This window comes from Cetorhinus maximus, chromosome 4 (genome assembly GCF_964194155.1).
Source record: "Cetorhinus maximus chromosome 4, sCetMax3.hap1.1, whole genome shotgun sequence".
NCBI lineage: Eukaryota > Metazoa > Chordata > Chondrichthyes > Lamniformes > Cetorhinidae > Cetorhinus > Cetorhinus maximus.
The window spans coordinates 13970939-13994647 of NC_135882.1; the positions used below are offsets into that span (position 1 = coordinate 13970939).

The following is a 23709-nucleotide window of genomic DNA, read 5'->3' on the forward strand; positions in this document are numbered from 1 at the left end:
GCGATGGTGACTGGAAAGGACACTCTTCCCAAACTGCTTCACGGCGATGGTGACCGCAGAAGAGACTCTTCCCAGGCTGCTTCACGGCAACGGTGACTGCAGAGGACACTCTTCCCAGATTACTTCACAGCGACAGTGACTGCAGAGGACACTCTTCCCAGACTGCTTCACAGTGACGGTGACTGCAGAGGACACTCTTCCCAGACTGCTTCACGGCAACGGTGACTGCAGAGGACACTCTACCCAGATCCCTCAATATACTACCCTCAACACCATGGGCTCTTATCTTAATAAGTAGCCTTATTTGCGGTACCTTATTGAATGCTTTTTGGAAATCCAAATATCTTACATCCACTGGTTCCCCTTTATCTATCCTGCTTGTTACCTCCTCAAAGAATTTGAATAAATTTGTTAGGCATGATTTCCCCTTCATGAAGCCATACTGACTTTGCTTGATTAGATTTATGTATTTCTAAATGCTCTATTACATCCTTTACAATAGATTCCAACATTTTCTCAATGACACCCTTTTCGGATATAAAATTAATTGCTGCACCATCAAAATCATAGTGTCAAAATCATACTATCAAAATTAAACCACTTAAAATAAACTTCCAAGTCGAATTTGCTGTAAAGGCTACTAAATGATTAACAGCACAATGTAAAAACATATCCAGTATTAACCGTGCCTATTCTATAAAGCCAACAGGAATCAAATATTTCATATTAGCAGGGAGGTGATGGTGTAGTGGATTACTAGTCACTGGACTAGTAATCCAGAGACCAAGGGTAACGCTCTGGGGATCTGGGTTCGAATCCTGCCACGGCAGATGGTAGAATTCGAATTCAATAAAAATCTGGAATTAAAAGTCTAATGATGACCGTGAAACCATTGTCAATTGTTGTAAAAACCCATCTGATTCAGTAATGTCCTTAAGGGAAGGAAATCTGCTGGCCTGGCCTACATGTGACTCCAGGCCCACAGCAATGTGGTTGACTCTTAAATACTCTCTGAACAAGGGCAATGAGGGATGGGTAATAAGTGCTGGCCTAATAGAAAAAATGTGCAATGGTAAGAACATGACATGTACATTCTGTCCCCAATTGGGGGACTTTAAATGGCTCTCTCAAGTACATATCTCCAATAATGAGCACAGAATTCATATTAGATTGGCAATATAATAGTTATTACCCTTGCTGTAGTAGAGACAGTCATACTTCTAGTTCTCTGTGCCTCCTCTATTTGTACATTCTGGCCAATAGATGGAGTCTTTGCTTCAGCATCTCGTCGCTGCTCTGAGTCTTTACGCCTTGGTAAGGTATTTACTCCTGGCTGATCGTAGGGACCTGGTCTGGCCCAGTCCTAATTAAAATACAGTTAAGTATTTAAAAATGTAAATATCTGCATTTTTCTACTTTTACACGAATATCAAATCAAAAGCTCCAAAGCACTGCACCCTCGAGTGATAAAGAAGTCAAACAGACGTTTCTCCACTGGGGTTTGTATGTGTGTAAATAAAAGCAAGATGGAAGCAGTATCACCTATGGCTAACTTCACTAGTTTAGCCGAATGGATCTGGCAGCCTGGAAACAGGTTGCTTTCTTAGACAAGGAATTATTTTTGGGACACTGTAGGCTGGGGCAGGGGAGAAGAGAACTCAGGAAAAAATGGGAGATAATTTAATGGAATTATGCAAGAAAAGGGAAAATATGAAAACCATAGTTTGCAACTGTCCAAAATGCTTTAGTAGCAACAGAAACTTGTATTTTCATAGCATTTTTGAAGTAATAAAACATTCCAAGGTGCTTCACAGGAGCAGTAAAAATCAAAATTTGACACCAAGCAATATAAAATAATATTAGGGCAGATGGCCAAAATCTTAGTCAAAGGATGATAGAGAAAAGATGATTAGGGAAGATAGTTGCAGCTACAGTTCTAAGAAATTACTGTAATACACAACTGCTTCAGCGCAGTAGTCCTTTTTATGTTAAAAGGGAGGGAGAGTATAAAGGGGGAGTTGAGGAGGGAGCCAAAGAGGCCGAGTAGAAATTTATTGGATGCGAATCACAGAAGAACTCTGTGGTAGAGAGAGATCTGGCTGTCCTGGTGGATGAAATCACAAAAAGTTAGTATGCAGGTTTAGCAAGTGATTAGGAAGGAAAATGGAATGTTCTGTTTATTGCAAGGGGAGTGGAATGTAAAAGTAGGGAAGTTTTACTGCACCTGTACAGGGCCTTGGTGAAACCACATCTGGAGAACTGTGTACATTTTTAATTTCCTTATTTGAAAGAAGTTAGAAGTTAAGAGAAGGTTCACTCGACTCATTCCTGGGATGAACGGCTTATCTTATGAAGAAAGGTTGAACAAGTTGGGCCTGTACCTATATGTTAGGCTTTAGAAGAATGAGAGGTGATCCTATTTAAATACAAGATCCTAAGGGGCCTTGACAGGATGGATACAGGGAGGGTGTGAGGCAGACGAAAACTAGGGGACACAGTTTATGAATAAGAGGTCTCCCTTTTAAGATGTAGAAGAGGAGAATCTTTTTCCTAAGATGATTGAGAGTGTATGGAATTCTCTTCCCAGAAAGCACTGGAGTGAGTTAGATAGATTTTTGATAGACAATGGAGTCAAGGGTTATGGCAGGAAAACAGGAAAGTGGAGTTGAGACCAGAATCAGACAACCACGATCTTACTGAATGGCAGATCATGCTTGAGGGGCCGAATGGCCTAATCCTATGTGAAGCAGCATCTTGCGGACCTGATTAGGCATGATAGAAATGCAAGAGTTTGGTGCGGTGTGCATGCATGAGTCATCACAATGCGATATCATCATGGCTTTACTAATTGAACAAGCTGTTATGCAAGCAGCAATATAAATTAATTCTAAATACTGCCATTTATCTTTACTGATTTATCTCCACTTTATTTTGGAAAAAATACAAATTGTCATAGGTCATTACAAATTGTCATTACATTTTTAGAAACATGAGAAAGCTGTTGTAGGAAACATATTTTCAAAAGTTACTTCAAAAAAAAGACAAGAGGAGCACAAACCTTCCAGCTAGGAACTTTGGATGATGGAAACATGCCAGGCCCAATGGTATAATAATGAGGATAAACTGGGAGAGCGGCTGAACAAGGTCTGGAACAGGGTCGGGAAGAGGGCTGAAAATGTGGGAGAAAACGTGTACCAACTGAGGCAAGGTATGGTTCACTAGATGAACTGAAGTGATCAAACCCATTTGTCAACTGCAAATAAACAGAAAAAGCAAAACAAAACAAAAATACACAAAATGGAATAAAAATGATTATGAAGAATGTCACAATAACCAAAATACAAAGTCAATGGAAGAAGTATCAATGAATTGGGAACAATCTTCACAAATTATTACAAACATCCAGCCCAAAACAAGCTCACAGGGATTATTCTTGTACTTCAAGTAAGCATTCAATTTAAAGCAAAAGTAACTCAGAAATATAAGCATTTTTATTAAGAAAATTCAAGACCATCAAATAACTACAAATATCACAAATTGGGGCATTTTAGTATTTTCCCATAACTCTGCTAAAGGTATTGTGCTCAGGTATTCTTTTACAGTACAGGATCCATTCACACCGACAGCTTTCCATCATTAAGTTAAAGATGCAAATGTACCCCTCTTTAGTTCAGGTTTACAAGATTACAAAGTTAGCAGCTGGTGTTTTTTTTTTAAATTCAGCTCTTCCTCCCATCCTCTCCTGAAAACACTAGTCCTTTGTTGGGGTACGCTTGCTCAGAAGCTGATGGTCCTCTAGTACCTCAACCAAACATATATTCAAGAGAGAGTTCAGACAGTAAGTGCCAGCAATTTATTTGAAGAGGAAAAAAATTACAACAACGACTGATCCCAATCTAGCTGGGCATCCCTACCTACCCACGCACACATACACACACCTCCCTCGATCAATGGCATTAAGATATTTAGCTGTATCCCCAGCATAATCCCAACTAATGGATCTAATCTACGTCTATATGGTTCAATACCACACCAGTAAGGGCTTTATTTAACTGAGCCCTTAGCAGTGTGTGATTTCAGAACACTTCAATTTTATGCACAATTAATTCTGCATTAATAATCCAGAAACAAACTTGATGGGAATTAACAGATTAAAAAATATGAAACCGCCTGGAATACTAATAATAGAAATATTTCCTGGCTCCTCATTTTGTAGATTCACACACGGGACATTGACAGAACATGTAAGATTTATCACCTTTTCTGTTGATGCCCATGCTCCCATGGTAGAACCCGAGCTTACGGAAGTGGGTGAACTGCACTCACTCACTGATTGGCAGGTTTCAGATGCTTCAGAGGAGGCAGAGCTTGACGAATTCTGCAGCACACCAATATGGTGAATGGGGGAAAGAGGCGAGAGGAAGAGGTGGGGAGGGAAGAAAAGGAAGAGGAAAAATAAAAGCAGGGAAGAAAAGCACTATATTAGGGCCAACTTGCCACAAAACACTTTCAACAACAATTAACTCCATCAAATAATTGCAAGGAAACAAAGACAAGAAAGTTCAACCATGCTAATGTACAGAACACAACAATTCAATTTTGTTGAGGAATCTGGTTTCTAATTAACAAGGCAATTAGATCAGCGAGCCTGGTTAATGAGAAAAAGTGCTATGCTTGTAATAGTTAGCAATCAGCATAATTAATGTGGTGATTATACTTAGCATCTCTATTTCTACTCCCACTTAAACCAATGACTGCATACAAACTGAGAAACAAGCAATGTTACACTACAAAATAAAGAATAGTAATCATCATGCAAAAAGAAGCCCCACTATAAATTAGTGATTGTACTGTAGTTTCACTCTCGCAAAGGTATTCGTTCAGTGACCCCGAGCTGCTGGTCACCTGTCTTTTTAATTCTCCACCTTGCTGTCTGGCTGACCTCCCTCTCCTTGGTATCTTGTAGTGTTCCAATGAAGCTCAACGTAAGCTTGAAGAACGGCACCTCATCTTGTGATTAGGCACTCTACAGTCTTCTGGACTCAATACTGAGTTCAATAATTTCAGACTGTAATCTGTGCCCTATTTAGTCTCCTTTTTCTTTACAGGTTTCGGTTTTACTCTCGTTTTCCTTTATTTTTGCTTTCAGATGGAAGATCTTCTTCATTCTGCCATTCACACGTCCTCTAGACATCTTTTGTTTCTTTACCTGTCCCATCACCACTCTTTGGCCCTGCACCACCAACTTGTTTGCTATTTTATCTCTCCTGTCTTCCAACCTATCACAGACACTCTCTTATTTTCTTCCTGCCCTCCCACTTTCACTGCTTAAAGCCTGTTACATTTCCAACTTAACCCAGCTCTGATGGAAGGTCATCAACCTGAAATGTTAACTCAATTTCTCCCTTCAAAGATACTGCTGGACTTGCTGAATATTTCCAGCATTTTTTTTGTTTTAAATTCAATCTTACTAAGTCTGAGTACACTCTGGCACCAGTATAAACATCACTGAAAATATGAGACACAATTAAAGGAAACAAAACAAAAAAAAATAGTAAAAGGAAAACAAGAACTTCACATTGGATGGCAATGCCCACTATGCCATAATTTTAGTGACAACTGTATAGCATGTTACCAATTGGCTGCTGTGTTTTCCGCATTACAACACTGAACACTTCATTGTCCTTCATGTGCTTTGGAATGTCCTGAGGTTGTGAAAGGCGTAATATAACCATACCAATGCTTATGACTATGACAATTAAATTCTAAAGCAGAGTATTACAACAGACATGATCTTATTGTAACATGAGTTTCTAGCTTTTAAAATAAAGATAAATATCTTAAAACAGATGAGTGTTAATTTTGGAGTTTATATGAAGGCTAAATCCTATGCCATCATTGAACCGTTGCAAGTCAATTAGTTAAAATTTGTAACAACTTGAATGGCATTTAATACCTAGAAGATTATGTGGAGAAGTGCTATGAATGGGTGAAACAGCTGAATAGTACATCAGCTAAATTAATGAACTGGGAACTTATGGGCATATGCTTACACCAAATAATGTTTAGAAGCAGAGTTATTGACAATGGTTCAAGATCTATACTGCAGAAAGTAACAAGACATAAGAATGGGATGATAATAATAGGAGCAGTCAATTTTCTTCCTAGAATTTGACTGTTGAGCTTTTAACAAGCTTACATAAGTAACATTTACAACTGAGATCATTAACAGTTCTATTTTTCTTAGACTGCCCTAGTTGGTCTTGCTACTTAACTACCACTAATAATTTTAAAGGAACAAACAGCAACATTCACATGCATGTTCATGAAAACTTGCAGAGTTCATATGACACCACTCCTTTCTTTTTCTGACATACTTTAAAAACATCTATTTTTATAACACTAGTAAGCATAAGACAATACGAACATGCAAAATAGGAGCAGAAGTAGGCCATTCGGGCCCTCGAGCCTGCTTCATCATTTGATAAGATCATGGCTGATCCATTTGTGTTGATTCCACATTCCCATCTATCCCCAATAACCTCTGATTCCCTTGGCTAACAAGAATCTGTCTACCTCCTCAAAAATACTCAATGATCCTGCCTCCACCACCTTCTGAGGCAGAGAGTTCCAAAGTCACACAAACCTCATAAAAAATTTCTCCTCATCTCTGTCCTAAAAGGGCAACCCCTAATTTTAAAACAGTGCCCCCTTATTCTGGATTCACCCACAAGAGGAAACATCCTTTCCACGCCCACCTTGTCAATACCATTCAGGACCTTATAGACTTCTATCAAGTTACCCCTCACTCTTCTAAACTCCAGTGGAAACAAGCCCAGTCTGTCTAACCTTCCCTCATAAAACAACCTGCTCATTCCAGGTATCAATCTAGTAAACCTCCTCTGAACTGCATCCAACACATTTACATCCTTCCTTAAATAAGGAGACCAAAACTGCACACAAAATTCGAGATGTGGCCGCACCAATGCCCTGTATAACTGAAGCATAACATCCTGGCTTTACGTTCAGTTCCTCTCGTAATAAAGGATAGCATTCCATTAGCCTTCTTAATTACTTGCTGTAACTGCATACTAACTTGTTGTGACTCACGCACTAGAACACCTAGATCCCTCTGCACCTCGGAATTCTGAAGCCGTTTTCCATTTAAGTAATACTGTGCTTTTTCATTCTTCCCCATTCTCACTCTCTAGAGGGCCAACACTCACTCTACTTACTCTTTTCTTCTTTAAATTTCTGTAGAAGCTCTTGTTATCCATTTTTACATTAGCTAGCTTCCACTCATACTCTAATTTCTTTCTCCTGATTAACCTTTTAGTCATTGTGCCGTTCTTTATATTCTGACAAATCATCTGGCCTGTCGTTCATCTTTGCACAGCTATACGCGCTTTCCTTAAGTTTGATGCTTTCCTTAACTTCTTTAGTTTAACCACGGATCATGGGTCCTCCCCTTAGAATTTTTCTTTATAGATAGGAATATTCTTATTCTGAGGGCTGAATTTTTCAGTCGGTGTGCGGGGGCAGGCCCGACACGCTGGCACGTAAAATGACATATGATGATGCTGGACACATGTCCCGACATCATCGCGCTGTCTCGCGAGGTTTCGTTTGGCAGGCACGCACTAGAGTCGGCGCGCGCCCACTGGTAACTGACAGGCCTATTAAGGCCATTAACGAATTAATTAATTAATGTAATTGTTATGCTGCCCGTCCAACTTTACGGTTGGCGGGTAGGCGAAAAGGCCAAGCGGCCTTTACATTTTTTTAAGAAACCTCACCCACAAGCAGAATGAGGTTTCCTAAAGCTTTTATTAATTAAATAAAAAATTTCTCAAATCTAAAAACATGTCCCATCTCATGAGGGGATGTGTTTAAATAAATTTTTAATCCATTTATTTATTTTTTTCAAAAAGCGCTTCAATCTTCCTGAGGCTCCATGCCTCAGGGAGATTGAAGTGCTCTTTCGTGTGCATGTGTGGAAAAGCGCTGGCCCTAATTCTCCCTCCTCCCCCCGCCCACACAGGTAGTGCTCTATCGCTCGTGTCTTACACTGGGCAGGCCTTAATTGGCTCGCCTGCGTAAAATGGTGGCGTGGAGCCGATCGCGGGCGGCAGTCGGCTCCGTGATCGCCCCCGCCCGCTCCCGCTGAGCCCACCCGACTGAAAAATTCAGGCCTGAGTATTCTGAAATATCCCCTTAAATGTCTGCCATTGCTTCTCTATTGATCTATCCCCTTTCATAGTCTCCCAGTTCACTTCAGCTAGCTCAGCTTTCATGCCTACATAGCTGCCCTTATTTAAGTTTAAAGTACTAGTCTTAGACTCTTCTCCCTTTCAAACTGGATGTAAAAATTCAATCATATTGTGGCCACTGCTACCTTGGCATGCCTTCACTCTGAGGTCATTAATTAATCCTGTCACATTACACAATACCAAGTCTAACATAACCTGCTCTCTGGCTGGTTCCAGAATGTGCTGCTCTGAAAAAACTCTCTCAAAAGAATTCTATGAACTCCTCATTCTGGCTACTACTGTCAATCTGATTTTTCCAGTTTATATATAGATTAAAATCATCCATCATTAGTACTATCCCTTTATCACACACACCCAATATTTCTTCTTGTATACTTTGTCCTACATCGTGCTTACTGTTAGGGGGCCTGTAGACCATTTCCACTAGTGACTTCTTTCCTCTACTATTCCTCATCTCCACCCAAACCAATTCTACATCCTGATCTCCTGAACCAAGGTCATTTCTAACTGTTGCACCAATGCCATCCTTAATCAACAGTGCTACCCCTCCACCTTTACCTAGCTTCCTATTCTTCTTGATCATATACCCCTCAATATTCAGGACCCAATCCTTGTCATCCTGTAGCCACATCTCTGTATTCGCTATCAGGTCACATTTATTTATTTCAATGTGCTCCATCAATTCATTTACTTGTTATGATTGCTTCGTGCATTCAGATACAGAGCCTTTAGTTTTGTCTTTTTGATATCTTTGTAACATCTAGTCTTCACTATTGGTGTATTCTTAGTTTTTAATCTCTCTGTCCGTTCCTGCTATTCCATGATCCTCATTTTCCATGTTACTAGTGTGGCCTCCTGCCTTGAATCTACCCCTTGATTTGTTACATCAACCTAAGCTTGATTCCTCACCCCCCCCATTATTTAGTTTGAAGCCCTCTCTACTTCCCTGGTTATGCCATTTGCAAGAACACAGGCCCCAGCACGGTTCTGGTGTAGACTGTCCCATCAGTGCAGCCCCCATTTTCCCCAGTACTGGTGCTAGTGTGCAATGAACTGGAATCCACTTCTCCCACACCAGTCTTTGAGCCACACATTAATCTCTCTAATCTTATTTCCCCTGTGTCAATTTGCACATGGCTCAGGTAATAATCCAGAGTTGATTACCTATGGAGGCCCTGCTTCTTAATTTGGTACCTAGCTTCTCATACTGACTATGTAGAACCTCTTGCCTTGTTCTGCCTATGTCATTGGTACCTTCATGGACCACGACAACTGGATACCCTCCTTGCACTGCAAGTGGGAGCAATCTTTAATCATTTGAATGCAGAGAAATTTGCAGATTTTAAACTACAACCAATTTTATCTAGCCTTGCTAAATTTCTTCAAGTTTTCCATTGTTAACCATATTTTAAAGTTTGAGAAATGTATAGTTTTTTAAAAATATTCGTCTGAAATATATTATATTTCATCCTGGTTGAGAATGCAATTGTAGCCCTCAAACGATTCATTGGGTTCACAGTATTACATTAATATAGCCTGTAATGCTAGATTTTTAATATTCAAAAACTGCATAGCTCAGGGAGTTGACATTCTATACAATTTCACGTACCTGATTGGTTCCTTCTGGTGGCATTGGGGAAGGGGACTTTGACTGGAATGCATCCTGGGACATGAAGCCAGAGTCATGGGATGACACACTGGACAGCCTCATTGGAACCTGTTGGGGCTGGTTGGAGCTGCGGTAGCGATAGTGTGAAGTGGGTGAGTGAGAGTGGGATCCACTGGATCTGGAGTCACTACTGTTAACGCTGTTCAGACTGCTAAGAGAGACAAAAGGGAGGGCAGGAAGGGGAAGACCATGTACAATTAAACACTCAGGCTCCACATATCAGAAGCAACAGCCATTCACTGTTAAGCCACAAAAACACATCAAGGAAGTAAAATAAATAGGAATTGTGCCACTGGTGCAGAAAGAAAAAGCAAATTGTTGGGCATTCATTATACCTGGCATGCTAGCTGATTCCTTCAGCCTACAACAGTATTTCTTTGACAATGTTACCACATTATTTTTTAATTAGCAATGTGTCCATCCAATGAACTAAAGACAGCAATAGACCTTGCAAACTTTCTTCTAGTTTGGAGCAAAAATAAGAATATTTATGACATGAATGCAAACACAGCATGCCAACAGCTACTATACGTCACAAAGAATGGGAGCTTTTTCCAACAGTGATCAACAGAATCAGTCAGACACAGGACAGGAAGGTACACTATCACATTGGGAAACATTTATTTTTCTGCAATCATAAAATACGTTGGTGTTTGGCCCTTTGCATCAAAAAACAAAATTATTATTTTAGCTTAATTTTCAAATATTCTTCAGTCTTACAATCCACTTATTTTATTACATTATATTTAAAAACAAAACATATTTTGGATATTATGAGATAAAAAAATTATAATTTAAAAGCTGCAATGGGATATTTCAGTATTCGATAGGTCAAGTGAAGGTTGACTGGGAACAAACAAAATGACAAAGCACTTTCTGTAAAACGCTTACACATATTCAAACTCGCTAAACCTCATTTTGCTAGCTTCACTATAAATCTCAAATTGAGATCAGGGGCCCACCAAAGCCATTGCTAACCGTCCTATGCAGTTTAAACACATTTTGAAACACATTTTACAATTACTCTTACTGGGTGGGGTAAGGGAAATCCAGTTACAGTGAGTTGATATCACAGCTCAAAAAGCCAACAAACATTCTCTGGATTTATACAGTTTCGGATTCCGAGACATTGCACATAGGACTGAAATGAATTCCCTGGCTTTTAGAAAGTTAAATATAATTTAAATCTCCTCCAAAGGAAACATGCAGTAAATGAAGAATTCTAATGGATCCTAAGCAGAATGTTCAGTATTTGAACCTCATGAAGGTGGCTTGAGGTTGTTTACACCCTTAATTAAATGGTTCACAAGAATGAATAATTGTCATGTTCCACGTGAAATTCAGGGCCTGAGATAACGTGAGATGAAACTTCATTTGGAATGTTAATCAAGGTTAGCAAAATGTCTAACAGCAATGTACAAGGCAGGATGTTACTCCTGTACAGTTGTTTATCATGAAATCCCGTGATAACATAGTTCAATTGGCTTTTCATACAAGTGAGAAATAAATATTTAATAGTGAATGGGTAAAGAAATACTACCAAGTGGATAGCTTTCAGAGAGCTGCCACAGGCATGGTAGGCAGCTATATAAAAATAAATCTAATCTGCGATGGAGATGTCTAATCAAATTCTAACCAGCAGCTGCAAATGTTTTTCTATACACTTCAATATTTTTAAACATACAAATTGCTCTTGAAATGCTACAGTTATTAAAAATACCAATACACCTCTTTTACATTTAAACAGGAGACATGCCTCTCTTTCACAGAGAAAACAAGCCAAACTTGTGGGCAAAATGCATGTACACAATTGACTGCAATGTGGCACAAGTCAGGCACAAATTTTGACACAATCTCTTAATCTGCACTGTAAAATCATACTGCACAGGTACAACTAGTCATAGTCTGTACATTCACATACCTGCAGACACTGGACTTCCTGGACATAGTGGTGCTTGGAGAAGATGGAGGGGTTTGGTATGTCCAGTTATAATCAGAGCCCTTCAGGTCAATAATCACCTGGAACAAAAATTATGTAATTGACAACATAAGAAAAACGTGCTTCAAAAATTACATGTTAGATAAATCATAGTTTATACATTTTACAATGTAGGTAGCAAACTTGCAATTTGACCCTTTTCATTGCAACATTGCCACACACTGACAAAATACACAGAATGATCATTATTTGTTACTGACACATGAAGCTCCTGAATATATGTAAATCACTCAAGTCATGACTTCTCAAAATACATTTTATAAAAGCACAATTACAATGATGAACTTCAAGGAAAAATCTCCAGAATTTCATGGGCTCTTGACTCACTGACCTGTTCACTGGCTGTCGGCAGTTTGTGAGGATCCATCGTCAGGTTAGTCAGGTCATCTGCAATAGTCTGCAGATGGGTTACTTCTCCCAGCATTGACATTTCTTCCTCCTAAGAGAGATATAGTACTTACTTATTAAAAAAAAAACAAAATTTATATAGGGTCACTTCAAAAGGTGATGACATTGTCTAGTATGCCAAAACTAGTCTGAATCACTGAACACTATCTATCATCAACAATTCACATTTCAGTACTTCCTAAATATGACTTCTTTAGAAGATAATGCCCTCATATGGTTAATATGCTGTTCACTAATGTTAATGCTTGCATAAATCGGTCATGGAATAATAGGTTAATTTCATGATTAGCCACAATTTAGCAAAGTCAACTTTACAGTAATCTTTTATTCTTTATTTTATTTTTTTCCCTCAGTGTGTGGACAATGCTAGGTTTAATTGCATTCTCCATGTTTACCTGTTAAGGTTGCTTTCTGCTTGAACCACTGCAGTCCTTGTGACAATGGTGCTCCCAGAATGATGTTCAGCAAGGAATTTGAGGAATATTGATCTAGCAATAGTAAAGGTTGGACATTGATCTAGCAATAGTAAAGGTTGGATGATGAATGTCCAAATCAGGATGGTGTACGACATGGAGGCGAATCTGGAGGCAATGGAATTCAAACATCATCACAGCCCCCGCCCTCCTTAGTGATAGATGTTGAAGGGGAGTGAAGTATTATAGAATCATATAAAGTTTACGGCACAGAAACAGGCACTTGGCCTCCTCATCCGCGCCAGCCAAAAAACTTGCCACCCAGCCTAATCCCACTTTCCAGCATTTGGTCCACAACCCTGCAGGTTACAGCGCTCGAGATGCATATCCAGACATCTTTTAACAGTTTTGTCAAAATAACCTTGATAAATCTCTGCAGTGCTTCCCGTAGAAGCTACATACTGCATCAAATTATGCCGTAAAGATTGAACATGTGGAACTCGAGCCCATTGGGGTAGGGGCATGGATCAAATCAGTTTGTCCTGTCCTGAATGTTATTGAACCTCGAGCATTACTGTGGATGCACCCAACCACGCAAGTGGTGAGTAATCTATGACATTCCTGATTTATGTTCTGTGGATGACAGAGATGCTTTGAGGGTTCAGGTAGTGAGCTACTCATCGCAAACTATCCAGCCTCTTCTCTGGTCTAGTTAATATGGCTGGTCCCGTTAAGCTTCTAGTCAACAGTGACGCTACCACTCTGCGCCTCGCCCCCTGTATGTTGATGGCGAGGATTCTACTATAATTGGGATGCTACTGAAGGTTGGTGGAAGATGGCTGGGATTTGTCTTCAAGATATTTACTACCTGTGCACATGTTGCCTGCCCAAGCATGGATGCTATCCACTCCTGCTGTAGCTGGTAATGGCTGTTTCATTATTGAAGGGGTGCATGTCAGAGGTGTCTGTTTTACAGGAGTCAGCCGCATGCTACTTCACAGCTGGATGGATAACTGCACCTGGTCCTAGGCCACCCAGCTCACCTATGGCTCCACGTAGCTACTTTTGCAAGGCAGCGGCCACACTCCGATAACTGTTGATTCGCAGGCCAAACAAAGTGAGGGTAGGATATGGGCTGGTGTCCATCTCCACCAACCCTTTTTCCAAGTGCACAAAGAAAACTGCATTGACAGATAAAGCAGAGGAAATGGTATTCCTTTACTGGTACCGAAAGCATCAGAGCACAGTTGTGTGGACTGCTGTTCATACAGTTCATCGCATGGGCGCAGAAGGTACTACAGATCATCCACTGCAATCAACCACAGCTCCAGTTATCTTGACTTGTCAAACCACTGGGAATAGATGTGCAAGACAAAGAGTGTGGAGCTGGCCGAGCACAATCCATTTCCATTGTAATCAACGTACACACAGGTGTTTCTTGTGTGTATACTTCATTGACTCCTTCCCGTTATATCCTGAAATGCACTCCTTTAGTGTTCTCCTACATACTACAGTATATTGTAGGTGAGACAAAAAGAAGAAACAGGAACTCTATTTAGCTTCTTGAAATGTATGAACTCTACTGGATGAAGACAACAGTTCCTGACCTCCTTGCTCTGGTTGGCAAGGAGGTACCGTGAAACAATATGGACATTGCTGCTTTTAGCACCAAACAGAGGAGGACCAGTTAACAGAGCTATCAGCAGACTACCCATTCTTCTGGATAATCAAGCCAAGGAGTGAGAGGCCGATTGCAGGTGTCATATTTATATCAAGTCTGACATTGCAAAAAGTTTGGATACTCTCCCTAGGGGCATAAATGATTGTCCCATGATTCTGAGCCTTTCTCTCATGAAGTACGTAGCAATCATCAGGGCACACAATCCAACAATGAGTAGTCCTGAAAATGTAACAGACAAATTCTAGCAGGACATGGACAGAGGTATTGCAAATACTCCAAAAAAGGACAAGCTCATCACAATGCAAGGGTAAGTGCTGATTAACAGGCTGGAGATGGTGTCCTAGAGAATCAGCATGTGGGAAATGCAACAGCGATGGCATGCTTCTCCTGAGTCCTGGCACCTGCTGGAATATGTCATTTACCAACACCACCTTTAGACAGCAGGCAGATTACAAAAACACTGGGATGCACCCAAGGTCCAAACACTGACATCAGACTGACTTTATCATCAACAGAGCCACATAAAAGATGTTATGATCACCAGTGTTATGAGGGGAGTGGAGTGCTCTACAAACCACCAGATGCCACGCACCAAGATTAAATTCAATGCCTCACTAAAAAGGTGGTCAACATGCACGAGACCCCCAAAAAAGTTAGATTTGCAGAAACTGACAGGTTCAGACGTGAGGAACAGCTGTCCTCCGAAGAAAATCCAAGTGATGATGTTTAAGTAACATGGTCAAATTAATTAAAGGAACACCTTCAAATTAATACTTAAGGAAACCGCCAATGATGGGTACACAGAAAAGAAACCAGCAAGATAGGTTCACTGGAAATGATAAAATGAAGGAACTGATACAGATACATGCAGCATATGCAGCATGACTGGAAACGAAGATACATCTGCTAAGAAATCACTCCAGGAGAGCGAAAGCAAAAGGGTGCAAGACACATGGTGGGTCAAACAAGCCAGAGAGCTTCAAGTCTATGCTGATCAGTATGACATGAGGGGTTTTTATAAAACCCTGAAGACTGTGCAAGGTCCTCCCTCAAGTGACCACTCACCTGTTCTCAGTGCTGACAGGGAATCTCTCCTGACAGACAGGACAGTTATCAAAGAGCAGTAGGCTGAGCACTAGGGGTGTGCTTAACCATCCGTCCACTGTAAATGGGGCAGCTATAGTCAAGCTTCCAGGCTGGCCCAAATGTAAAACCCTGGACAGCAAACCCTTTGTTGTGGAAGTTGACAAAATCAGTAGAGCCCTACATATCAAAGGTTACTGCACAAGATAAGAGCACATAGTGTAGGAGGTAACATATTAGCATGGACAGAAGATTGATTAGCTTACAGGAAACAGAGTAGGTACAAATGGGTTATTTTTGGGTTGGCAAGATGTAACAAGTAGAGTGCCACAGGAATCAGTGCCAGGGCCTCAACTGTTTACAATCTATATCGATGACTTGAATGTAGGGACTGAATGAGTGGTCGCTAAATTTGTCAATGATATCAAGATAGGTGGAAAGTAAGTTGTCAAGAGGAGGTAGAGAGTCTGCAAAGGGATATAGATGGGTTAAATGAGTGGGCAAAAATTCGGCAGACAGAATATAATGTGGGAAAATGTGAACTTGTCTACATTGGCAGGAAAAACAGAAAAGCAGTACACCATTTAAATGATGAGAGATCAGTGGTACAGAGGAATCTGGGTGCCCTGGTACATGAATCACAAAAAGTTAGTATGCAGGTACTGCAAGTGATAAGGAAGGCAAATGGAATATTGTGTTTATTGCAAGGGGAATGGAATATAAAAGTAGCAAAGTTTTACTGCAGCTGTACAAGACCTTGATGAGACCACATCTGGAGTACTGTGTACAGTTCTGGTCCCCTTACTTGAAAAAGGATAGAATTGTGTTAGAAGCAGTTCAGAGAAGGTTCACTCAACTCATTCCTGGGATGAAGGGCTATACTTATGAAGAAAGGTTGAATAGGTTGTGCCTATACCCAGTGAAGTTTGGAAGGATGAGAGGTGGTCTTATTGATATAAGATCCTGAGGGGACTTGATAGGGTGGATACAGGGAGGATGGTTTATCTTGTGGGGGAGGCTAGAACTAGGCGACTCAGTTTAAGAATAAGAGGTCCCCCTTTTAAAATGGAGATGAGGGGAAATTCTTTTCTCTAAGAGGGTCGGTTCGTATGTAGAATTCCCTTCCCCAGAAAGCTGTGGAGGCTGGGTCATTGAATTTATTGAAGGCTGAATTAGATAGATTCTTGATAGACAAGGGAGTCAATGGATATAGGGAGCAGACTGTAAAGTGGAGTTGAGACCACACCCAGATCAGCCATGATCTTTTCGTATGGCAGAGCAAGCTCTAAGGGCTGAATGGCCTACTCCTACTCCTAAGTTCCTATATTTATCTCAAAGAAAGCTCCAGGCTCAGATGGGATCCTAGAAGAAATTGACAAATCTGGAGGAACCCCAGCTAGCCATCAAACTCACAGTTATATTACAGAATGTGGGATCAGCAAACCACTCTTCAGGAGTTCAAGGATGCCATGATTGTTCACTTGCACAAAGGAAAAGGACAAAAATCTGTGTGACAACTACACAGGAAATTTGCTGCTTGTGATAGTCAGTGAGGTTTTAGCAAAAGTTCTACTCAACCGATGGTAAGCCACATAGTGGAATGTGTATTGTCAGAAAGTCAAACGGGTTCAAGAAAAACAGAGGCACATACAACATTATCTTCACCCTTCAACAAATACAAGAGAAATGCTGTGAACAACAGATGGGACTCTATTGTGACATTGTTGACCTGACAAAGCCCTTTGACACAGTAAATAGAGAGAAGCCATGTGGAAAGTCTTAGCCAAACTTGGATATGCTTATAGAGTTGTAAAACTGGTATAGCAGTTTCATGATGGAATGATGACCAGAATCACTGACTGTGGTAAATACACTGATCCCTTTGACATAACAAGCGATGTGGAGCAGGTAATTCTGTTTTTGTTGTTGATGTGGAGCAGGGGTTTGGCACAGCCCCTGTACTCTTCAGTGTATTCTTTGCTGCCATGCTTCCTGCTGCATTTAATGGAAATGTTGATGAAATACACATCCAATTCAGAGCAGATGGCAATCTCTTCAACCTGAGATGACTGAAATCTTTGTAAAGGAAATATTATTTTTTCCTAATATTACTGTGGGATACTTTAAAGCAGGCTTGTGTGGGCTGTATGTGTATGTGACTAATTTAATTAAACTAAAGATGGTCAGACTACACGGTTTGAAACATCATAGGGGTTAAGTGTAAAACACGCATTTTGAAATGGACATGATGAGCTAAGAAAGATAGGTAAATAGGTTAGAGCTAATATTTGCATTTGTAGATAAGTTGAGAGGTTGTTTGAATTCAAAAGGGACAGGATAAGATGTTTTACAACTGGCAAAATAGATAAGGCCAAGTTCTTAAGTTTATTTTTCCCGAACTTACTGGCCATAATGACATGAAGGATTTTTACATTCTGGGAAAAGTAACTTGCAAAGAAAGGGTGAAACAATGGGATTTACAGATCAAAAGGAGAAAATATATTTAAAGAAAGATGTAAAGCCAAATGGGGAGTGGCCATGTGAGATCGTGAAGGTGGACTGTGTGAAAAAGCAGCCTCTAGCCACCCCAGATAGGTGTTTGCTTGTTCCAGAGAGCAAGGTTTTGTTAAAAACCTTGGAAGTCTATTGTTGAGTGAGGAGGAGAGAAGAGCTGTGAAACACCTCCCTTACAGCAAGAGTGGGTGCTTGTGCTAATATTCCTGTATGTTTTATTGATTAAGAATCTAAGTAGAAATCTTTTAGGAACTGTTATAAGATTAAGTTTAGCTGTACAACTGTAATCTCATGTGTTTAAGTTTTCTTTTCTTTTGTTAATAATGTTTTAATTTAATCTTTAAAATCTCCAAAGGTGGTAGTGGACTCTTTGCTCCTGACTTCAGTGAACATACCTTCTCATAATAAATACAAATTGCAAAATGGTTGTGATAGCCTGGCCAAGTTTCCTTTGCGATTTGGTCAGCCTGGTAAATACCAACTGCCATATCATAACATCCTCAACTAAGGTATCAGAGATGGTGATATGGGAATTGCCATTTGCTGATGATTGTGCCTTTCTGTCACACTGTGAGCATGGTCTTCAAAGGATCATGGTCTGTTTCTCAAAAGCAGCTGATGACTATGGGCTAACCATCATCTTAAGGAAAACAGATACTCCACCAGCCACAACCACCAACCTCAGGTAGGTAGTTCGACAGGCCCCAACTGAAATGCATTTGGAATATCATGGGCATCAAATAGGAGGACAAAATGCCCAACACCAAGGTACTTCAAAAAGCAGAAATATCTGGAATTGAAGCACATATCATCAGAACCCAGCTCAGGTGGAGTGAACATGCAGGACGTATCACTGATGACAAAATCCTCAAGGCGGTCATATATTCACAACTTAAACATGGACACCTGTGAGGTGGGCCAAGATTAAGGTTCAAGGAATTCTTGAAGGTAAACCCCAGGACATGTGGCATGTCCACCACAGACTGGGAGAAAAATGCCGAGAGAGAACTACCTGGGCAGCAATCTTCAGTAGTGGCATTATTTCCTTCGAACGGTAAAGAATGAAGGCAGCTAATGACATAAGGCAAGCTAGGAAGACTGTGCAGTCCCAGCAACAAAATTAGACAATTCATCCCTGCCCGTCCCGGGAAAGCTATGCAGGTCTGCAATTGGACTCGACAGTCACGTTAGAATGCACAAGAGATGACTCTATGCAGAGTCATCTTTGATAACAAAGGGAAAGCGGCTATTGGAGGAGCTAAAAACAGAGCTGAACACTGGAATCTTCAGCGAACATCCCCACAGAAATTAGAAGATTTCATTGATGAAGCAAATAAAGACAGTTGGATCAAAAATACTTTCCTGAAGAATTCCCGTCGAAAGATCCTGAAGCTGTAATGATCACCTTTCGACAATTACCATCAACATCCTTTGCTCCAGGCATTACTCCAGTCATGGAGGGTTTTCCCTTTAACTCCCCCCAGTAATTGCAGTTTTACTAGGAACCATACTTGATGAATGCTACTTTGATATCAAGAATAGCTGCTTTCATCTCTCCCGTTATTCAGCTCATACGTATACTTCCAGAATAAGACGGATGAGGCCGAGTGCTGCTTGTAGAATTTGAACTGGGCGTATACAATTTAATTTTTAAAAAAGTAATGGAGGAAATAATAGGTCTTAAGATGGACACATCTCCTAGACCTGATGGTTTCCAGTCCAGAGTGTTTAAAAAAAGCTAAAAGAAATTGCAGGTGCATTAGTCATAATTTTCCAAATCTCTCGACATTCAGGAATTGTACTTATAGATTGGGAGATTGCAAATATCAGTCCATCATGAGAGGGGGAGGGGTGGAGAAACCAGGTGACAACAGACCCTTCAATTTAACATCAGTTATGGGAAAACTACTGAAGTCCATCAGAGACAAGAATGTTGGACTCTTCGACAAGTATGAGCTACTCAAAGAGAGTCAGCATGGATTTGTGAAGAGTTTAACATGTCTGAATAATATATTTTACTTTTTTGCAGAGATCACTAGCATGATAGATATGCATGTTGTCTATGTGGACTGCCAGTGGAAGCTCCCAAAGTGATAGCTACTAACCCCACACTTGACTAATATAGACTTGTTAATAAAAAATGGGAATTAAGTACATTAAAATTAATAATTTTTTCTTTATATAAATGAATGATTGCAGTGGGTTTGGTACTAGTGCTTGACCTCCGGAGCCCAGCATCAAAACCAGTTCAGATTGATGAGATGAAATTCTCCTGTTAACTAAAGCTCCAACACAAAATATTTTTGGACAATCCCAATCCAATTTCCAGGACAAACACACGGCGGAAAAACTGGCAGTCTCATTGAGGCCAATGATGTGCAAAATGAAGAACTATCAAATTGATACAGTGAAGGGTGCACTTCGGTTGCAGCAGAGGTCCTTTTTTTGAGAGAAGAGAATGGATTACAATTTACTGTTAAAAAAAGTGAGGCTAAGAGCACTATTATTTATGCGTAAATCGAACAGCGACTTTAGATAGTACAGATGCACAGTTAAACATACAAAATACGGAACTTACTGTCTGTAATATGCTACTCTGCTGTAAGTTGCATGGAAATGGCATTTTACTGTCTGGCTCCCTGTTCAAATGTATTCAACATTTGACAAAGTTCCTGTACTTGGGCCATAGATATGGACTAAAATCACCACAAAAAGTTAGGGTTTGCCTATTTCAGTCTAAGTACCCTTTTTAATGGTGAGACAAATATTATTACTGTTAAACAACCTGTCTGGCATTGAAATTGAACTTTGACAATCGTGGAGTCCCACTACTTTACCTAATTGTTGTTAGAGATTAAAAAATGTTTTTTAAACTTAAAATTTAGCTTATTTTTTCTTTGTCTCTTTTTTTTCCTCTCTCAACCCAACCTTTCTTTTCCTCTCTAACTTCTCGTTCTGTATTTGATTTGATATTGATTTCACTATTCCAACTTGCGCTTCTTGGTTTAGGCTCATCACTGTTCATTCACAATTCTTCATTCTGATTGGTCAAGGAAATATGCAGTTGTTTGCTCAGCTCACTCTGCCCCGTTGCCTTGTAGTGGAAACTGTGCCATTTCAATCATCTGTTAACAGCAACTTACGAAGCAAGAGCTCATGGAAATTAAGTGGGCAAAGCAAATTAAACGGGCACAGCAAATTAAACGAATAGCACCTGACCCACATGTTACCAGGGGGAAAGAACAAGGGAGTCAGATGAAAATAAACCATGAAGTGAAGCCTAGGGCAAGTTATCAAGATTAGATTTTTGATGTATGGTAGGTATAATGTGTTTGAGCGGTTTTAATATTTATGTCATATGTGGGTGTCATAATGGATGCTGAAGAACTGCAGTCTCATGCTTAAACTACAGAAGCTCTAGTGCCGCTGTTCCAAATGATTTGATATGAAAGGATATTTGGTTTGATTTTACATTTAACTGGGAAATGGTACACTCCACATCTCTCAGATAATTTTAAATAAGCAAAGCCATTCACCTCAACTTAGCTCATTCATCCAGAAGGACTCAAAAGTCACCACATAACAGAATCCAATTGTTTCTTAACTGATTTCTGGGCGTTTGCTTTTAGGACTCTATCTGGAAGTGTAGGTGCCATGTATTGATAACTCTTCAGGGTGAAGAGTTTCCAGATATCAATCCTGAATTTGCATTTTACTAGCTTGAAACCATCCCTTTGTCTTATTCTTGCAATTAACATAAATTTTCCATTTTTTGTACCATTGCATACCTCCAAGTTTATCCTTCAGATGCCTTCTTTCAAGGTTGAAAAGTACAACTTTAGCCCAAGTACCTCCAATCTTTCCTTATAACACAAACCTTCAAGGCTGGATTAGCTTTGTGTTCTCTCATAACCTGGTGGCATCATGCATCAATATATGAAATTGGAGCAATTCTCTTCCCATAGATCAGTGGTAAATTTAAATGTATTTAAAAATCAGTGCCATGCTCAATAATCATTTGAGCTATGACGCGATAACTAAACCAGTACACTTTTACTATTTATGATCAAGTCATTTTTCTGCTTAAAAATATTTGAATTATCAGATAATGTTAATTAAGCAGTTTGAATGAAAAGTAGACTACATTTAGAGTTAAGGTAGCTCAATGCTTTTGTGATTTGCAAAACAAGGAATTTCTTTGTAAAGGTATAAAGCATCTTTTCTGAAGGAATGGTGAAGGCAGAAAACACAAATTGTAAACATTTAGTATTAGACAGCGTATAGAACTATATAGAAGTGTTCATTTCACTCAGGAGAAACAGCTCTATATAATATTAATATTCAATGCTTATTTACATGGAATTTATCAGGTCCCCCCTTTAATGCCGGATATTCAGTTATATTCCATTGAATGATTTTAGTTCATTACTTCTCCTAGCTGAATAAAACTAAATCAATAACAGACACACCAGTTTTGCATGTGATGTTTAGATTCAAGTTATTTTCTTAAAAGTACCAGTAGTTGTCAACCTGACCTAAAAGGGAGGCACAAGTGAACATTTCAACTTCGGTATCACACTATTGCGATGCATAATTCACCCAACCCTGCCTTCTGCAAATTTAGTAAATAAATTGCAACAACCATTTGGATATACAGTAGAACCTCAATTGTCCATCTTCTCAACCATTTTCAAGGACAAGCAAGTGCTAATTTTCATTCCCCTCCATTTATCCTGCTGGCAAGAGCAGTTAGTGCTGCACAGTTGGTCTGTTGCCTTGCAGCTGACTCACCCATCTGCCTTTGACAGTGTAAAGAAAGTCAGCCAAAGCCACTCCGGATGTCAGCCATGGCCATCCTCCAGTCCTTGAACAGAATCAATCGCTAAAGGTGTATCCTTATGTCCAGCAATCCTATTTGCTAGCTTCTGTGACACTAATCTTGGCTTGAAGATCTGCCTGTTTAAATACATTCTCATCTGCACAAATGCACATAAACAAGCACAGTCTGTACTGACTTTGAAGTCTTCCTCTCAGCTGAAAGCACTGCAGAACTGGGGCTGAACTCATTACAGGAAATAAGTTAATTTTTTGCACTTAACCCAGTCTGAGAAAACACAAATAGATTACAGATTGGGAGGATAGGTTAAGCAATTTAGAGTCCAGTAAAATTAAAAGTGGATATGGCTCTTGCAGGTGGGTGACCAGAGAGTCAGCCAGAAATGCTCCCAATGCCTAGCTCCCAATTTAGTGATAGGCATTGGGAGCATTTCTGGCTGACACTTGGAGTCTGGGCAAGCTTCACTGCTGGAGCTGCAGAAAGGTGCATGGAATATCAGTAAACTGGAAGATCAAGTAATTTTGCCAGCAGAACTGATAAAGGAAGAGTAGGTGTGAAGAAATAGTTTATTCAAAGTTTAGAGGAGCAGTTGGCAGTGTTGTTTTGGTTACTGTACAGAGGTGAGAAAAGCTAGTCTTCTCTATGATAGCAAATAATTGAGTTTTTAACCTATACACTATCAACTTTTTAAGCTGGCCACTTAGCATTTCCATTACACAAAGCAGTTTTTTAGTGTGGTACAAAGAACTTCAGGGAGTTTTAAAAGCCTGGTGAGATTAATACTTAACAAATGACAGAAAACAGTTATACTGTATTTTGTTATGGCTATTTTTCT

At 39.8% G+C, this 23709-nt stretch overlaps 1 protein-coding gene across 8 annotated transcripts in view; it reads right to left on the bottom strand.

The window, feature by feature from the left end:
• Positions 1-23709, bottom strand: part of LOC144679511 (protein MTSS 1-like) — a 176365-nt gene that overhangs the window by 13752 nt on the left and 138904 nt on the right. For 3 of the 8 annotated variants that reach the window (XM_078539954.1, XM_078539952.1, XM_078539960.1), the window contains 6 exons: positions 12270-12377; positions 11861-11958; positions 9880-10090; positions 4259-4378; positions 3059-3253; positions 1193-1363 (listed from right to left, as the gene is read on the bottom strand). In XM_078539954.1, coding sequence (XP_078396080.1) covers positions 1193-1363; positions 3059-3253; positions 4259-4378; positions 9880-10090; positions 11861-11958; positions 12270-12377 — 903 coding nt within the window. The remainder of the gene's footprint in view (positions 1-1192; positions 1364-3058; positions 3254-4258; positions 4379-9879; positions 10091-11860; positions 11959-12269; positions 12378-23709) is intronic. The other 5 variants (XM_078539955.1, XM_078539956.1, XM_078539957.1 and 2 more) reach the window with 5 other exon arrangements.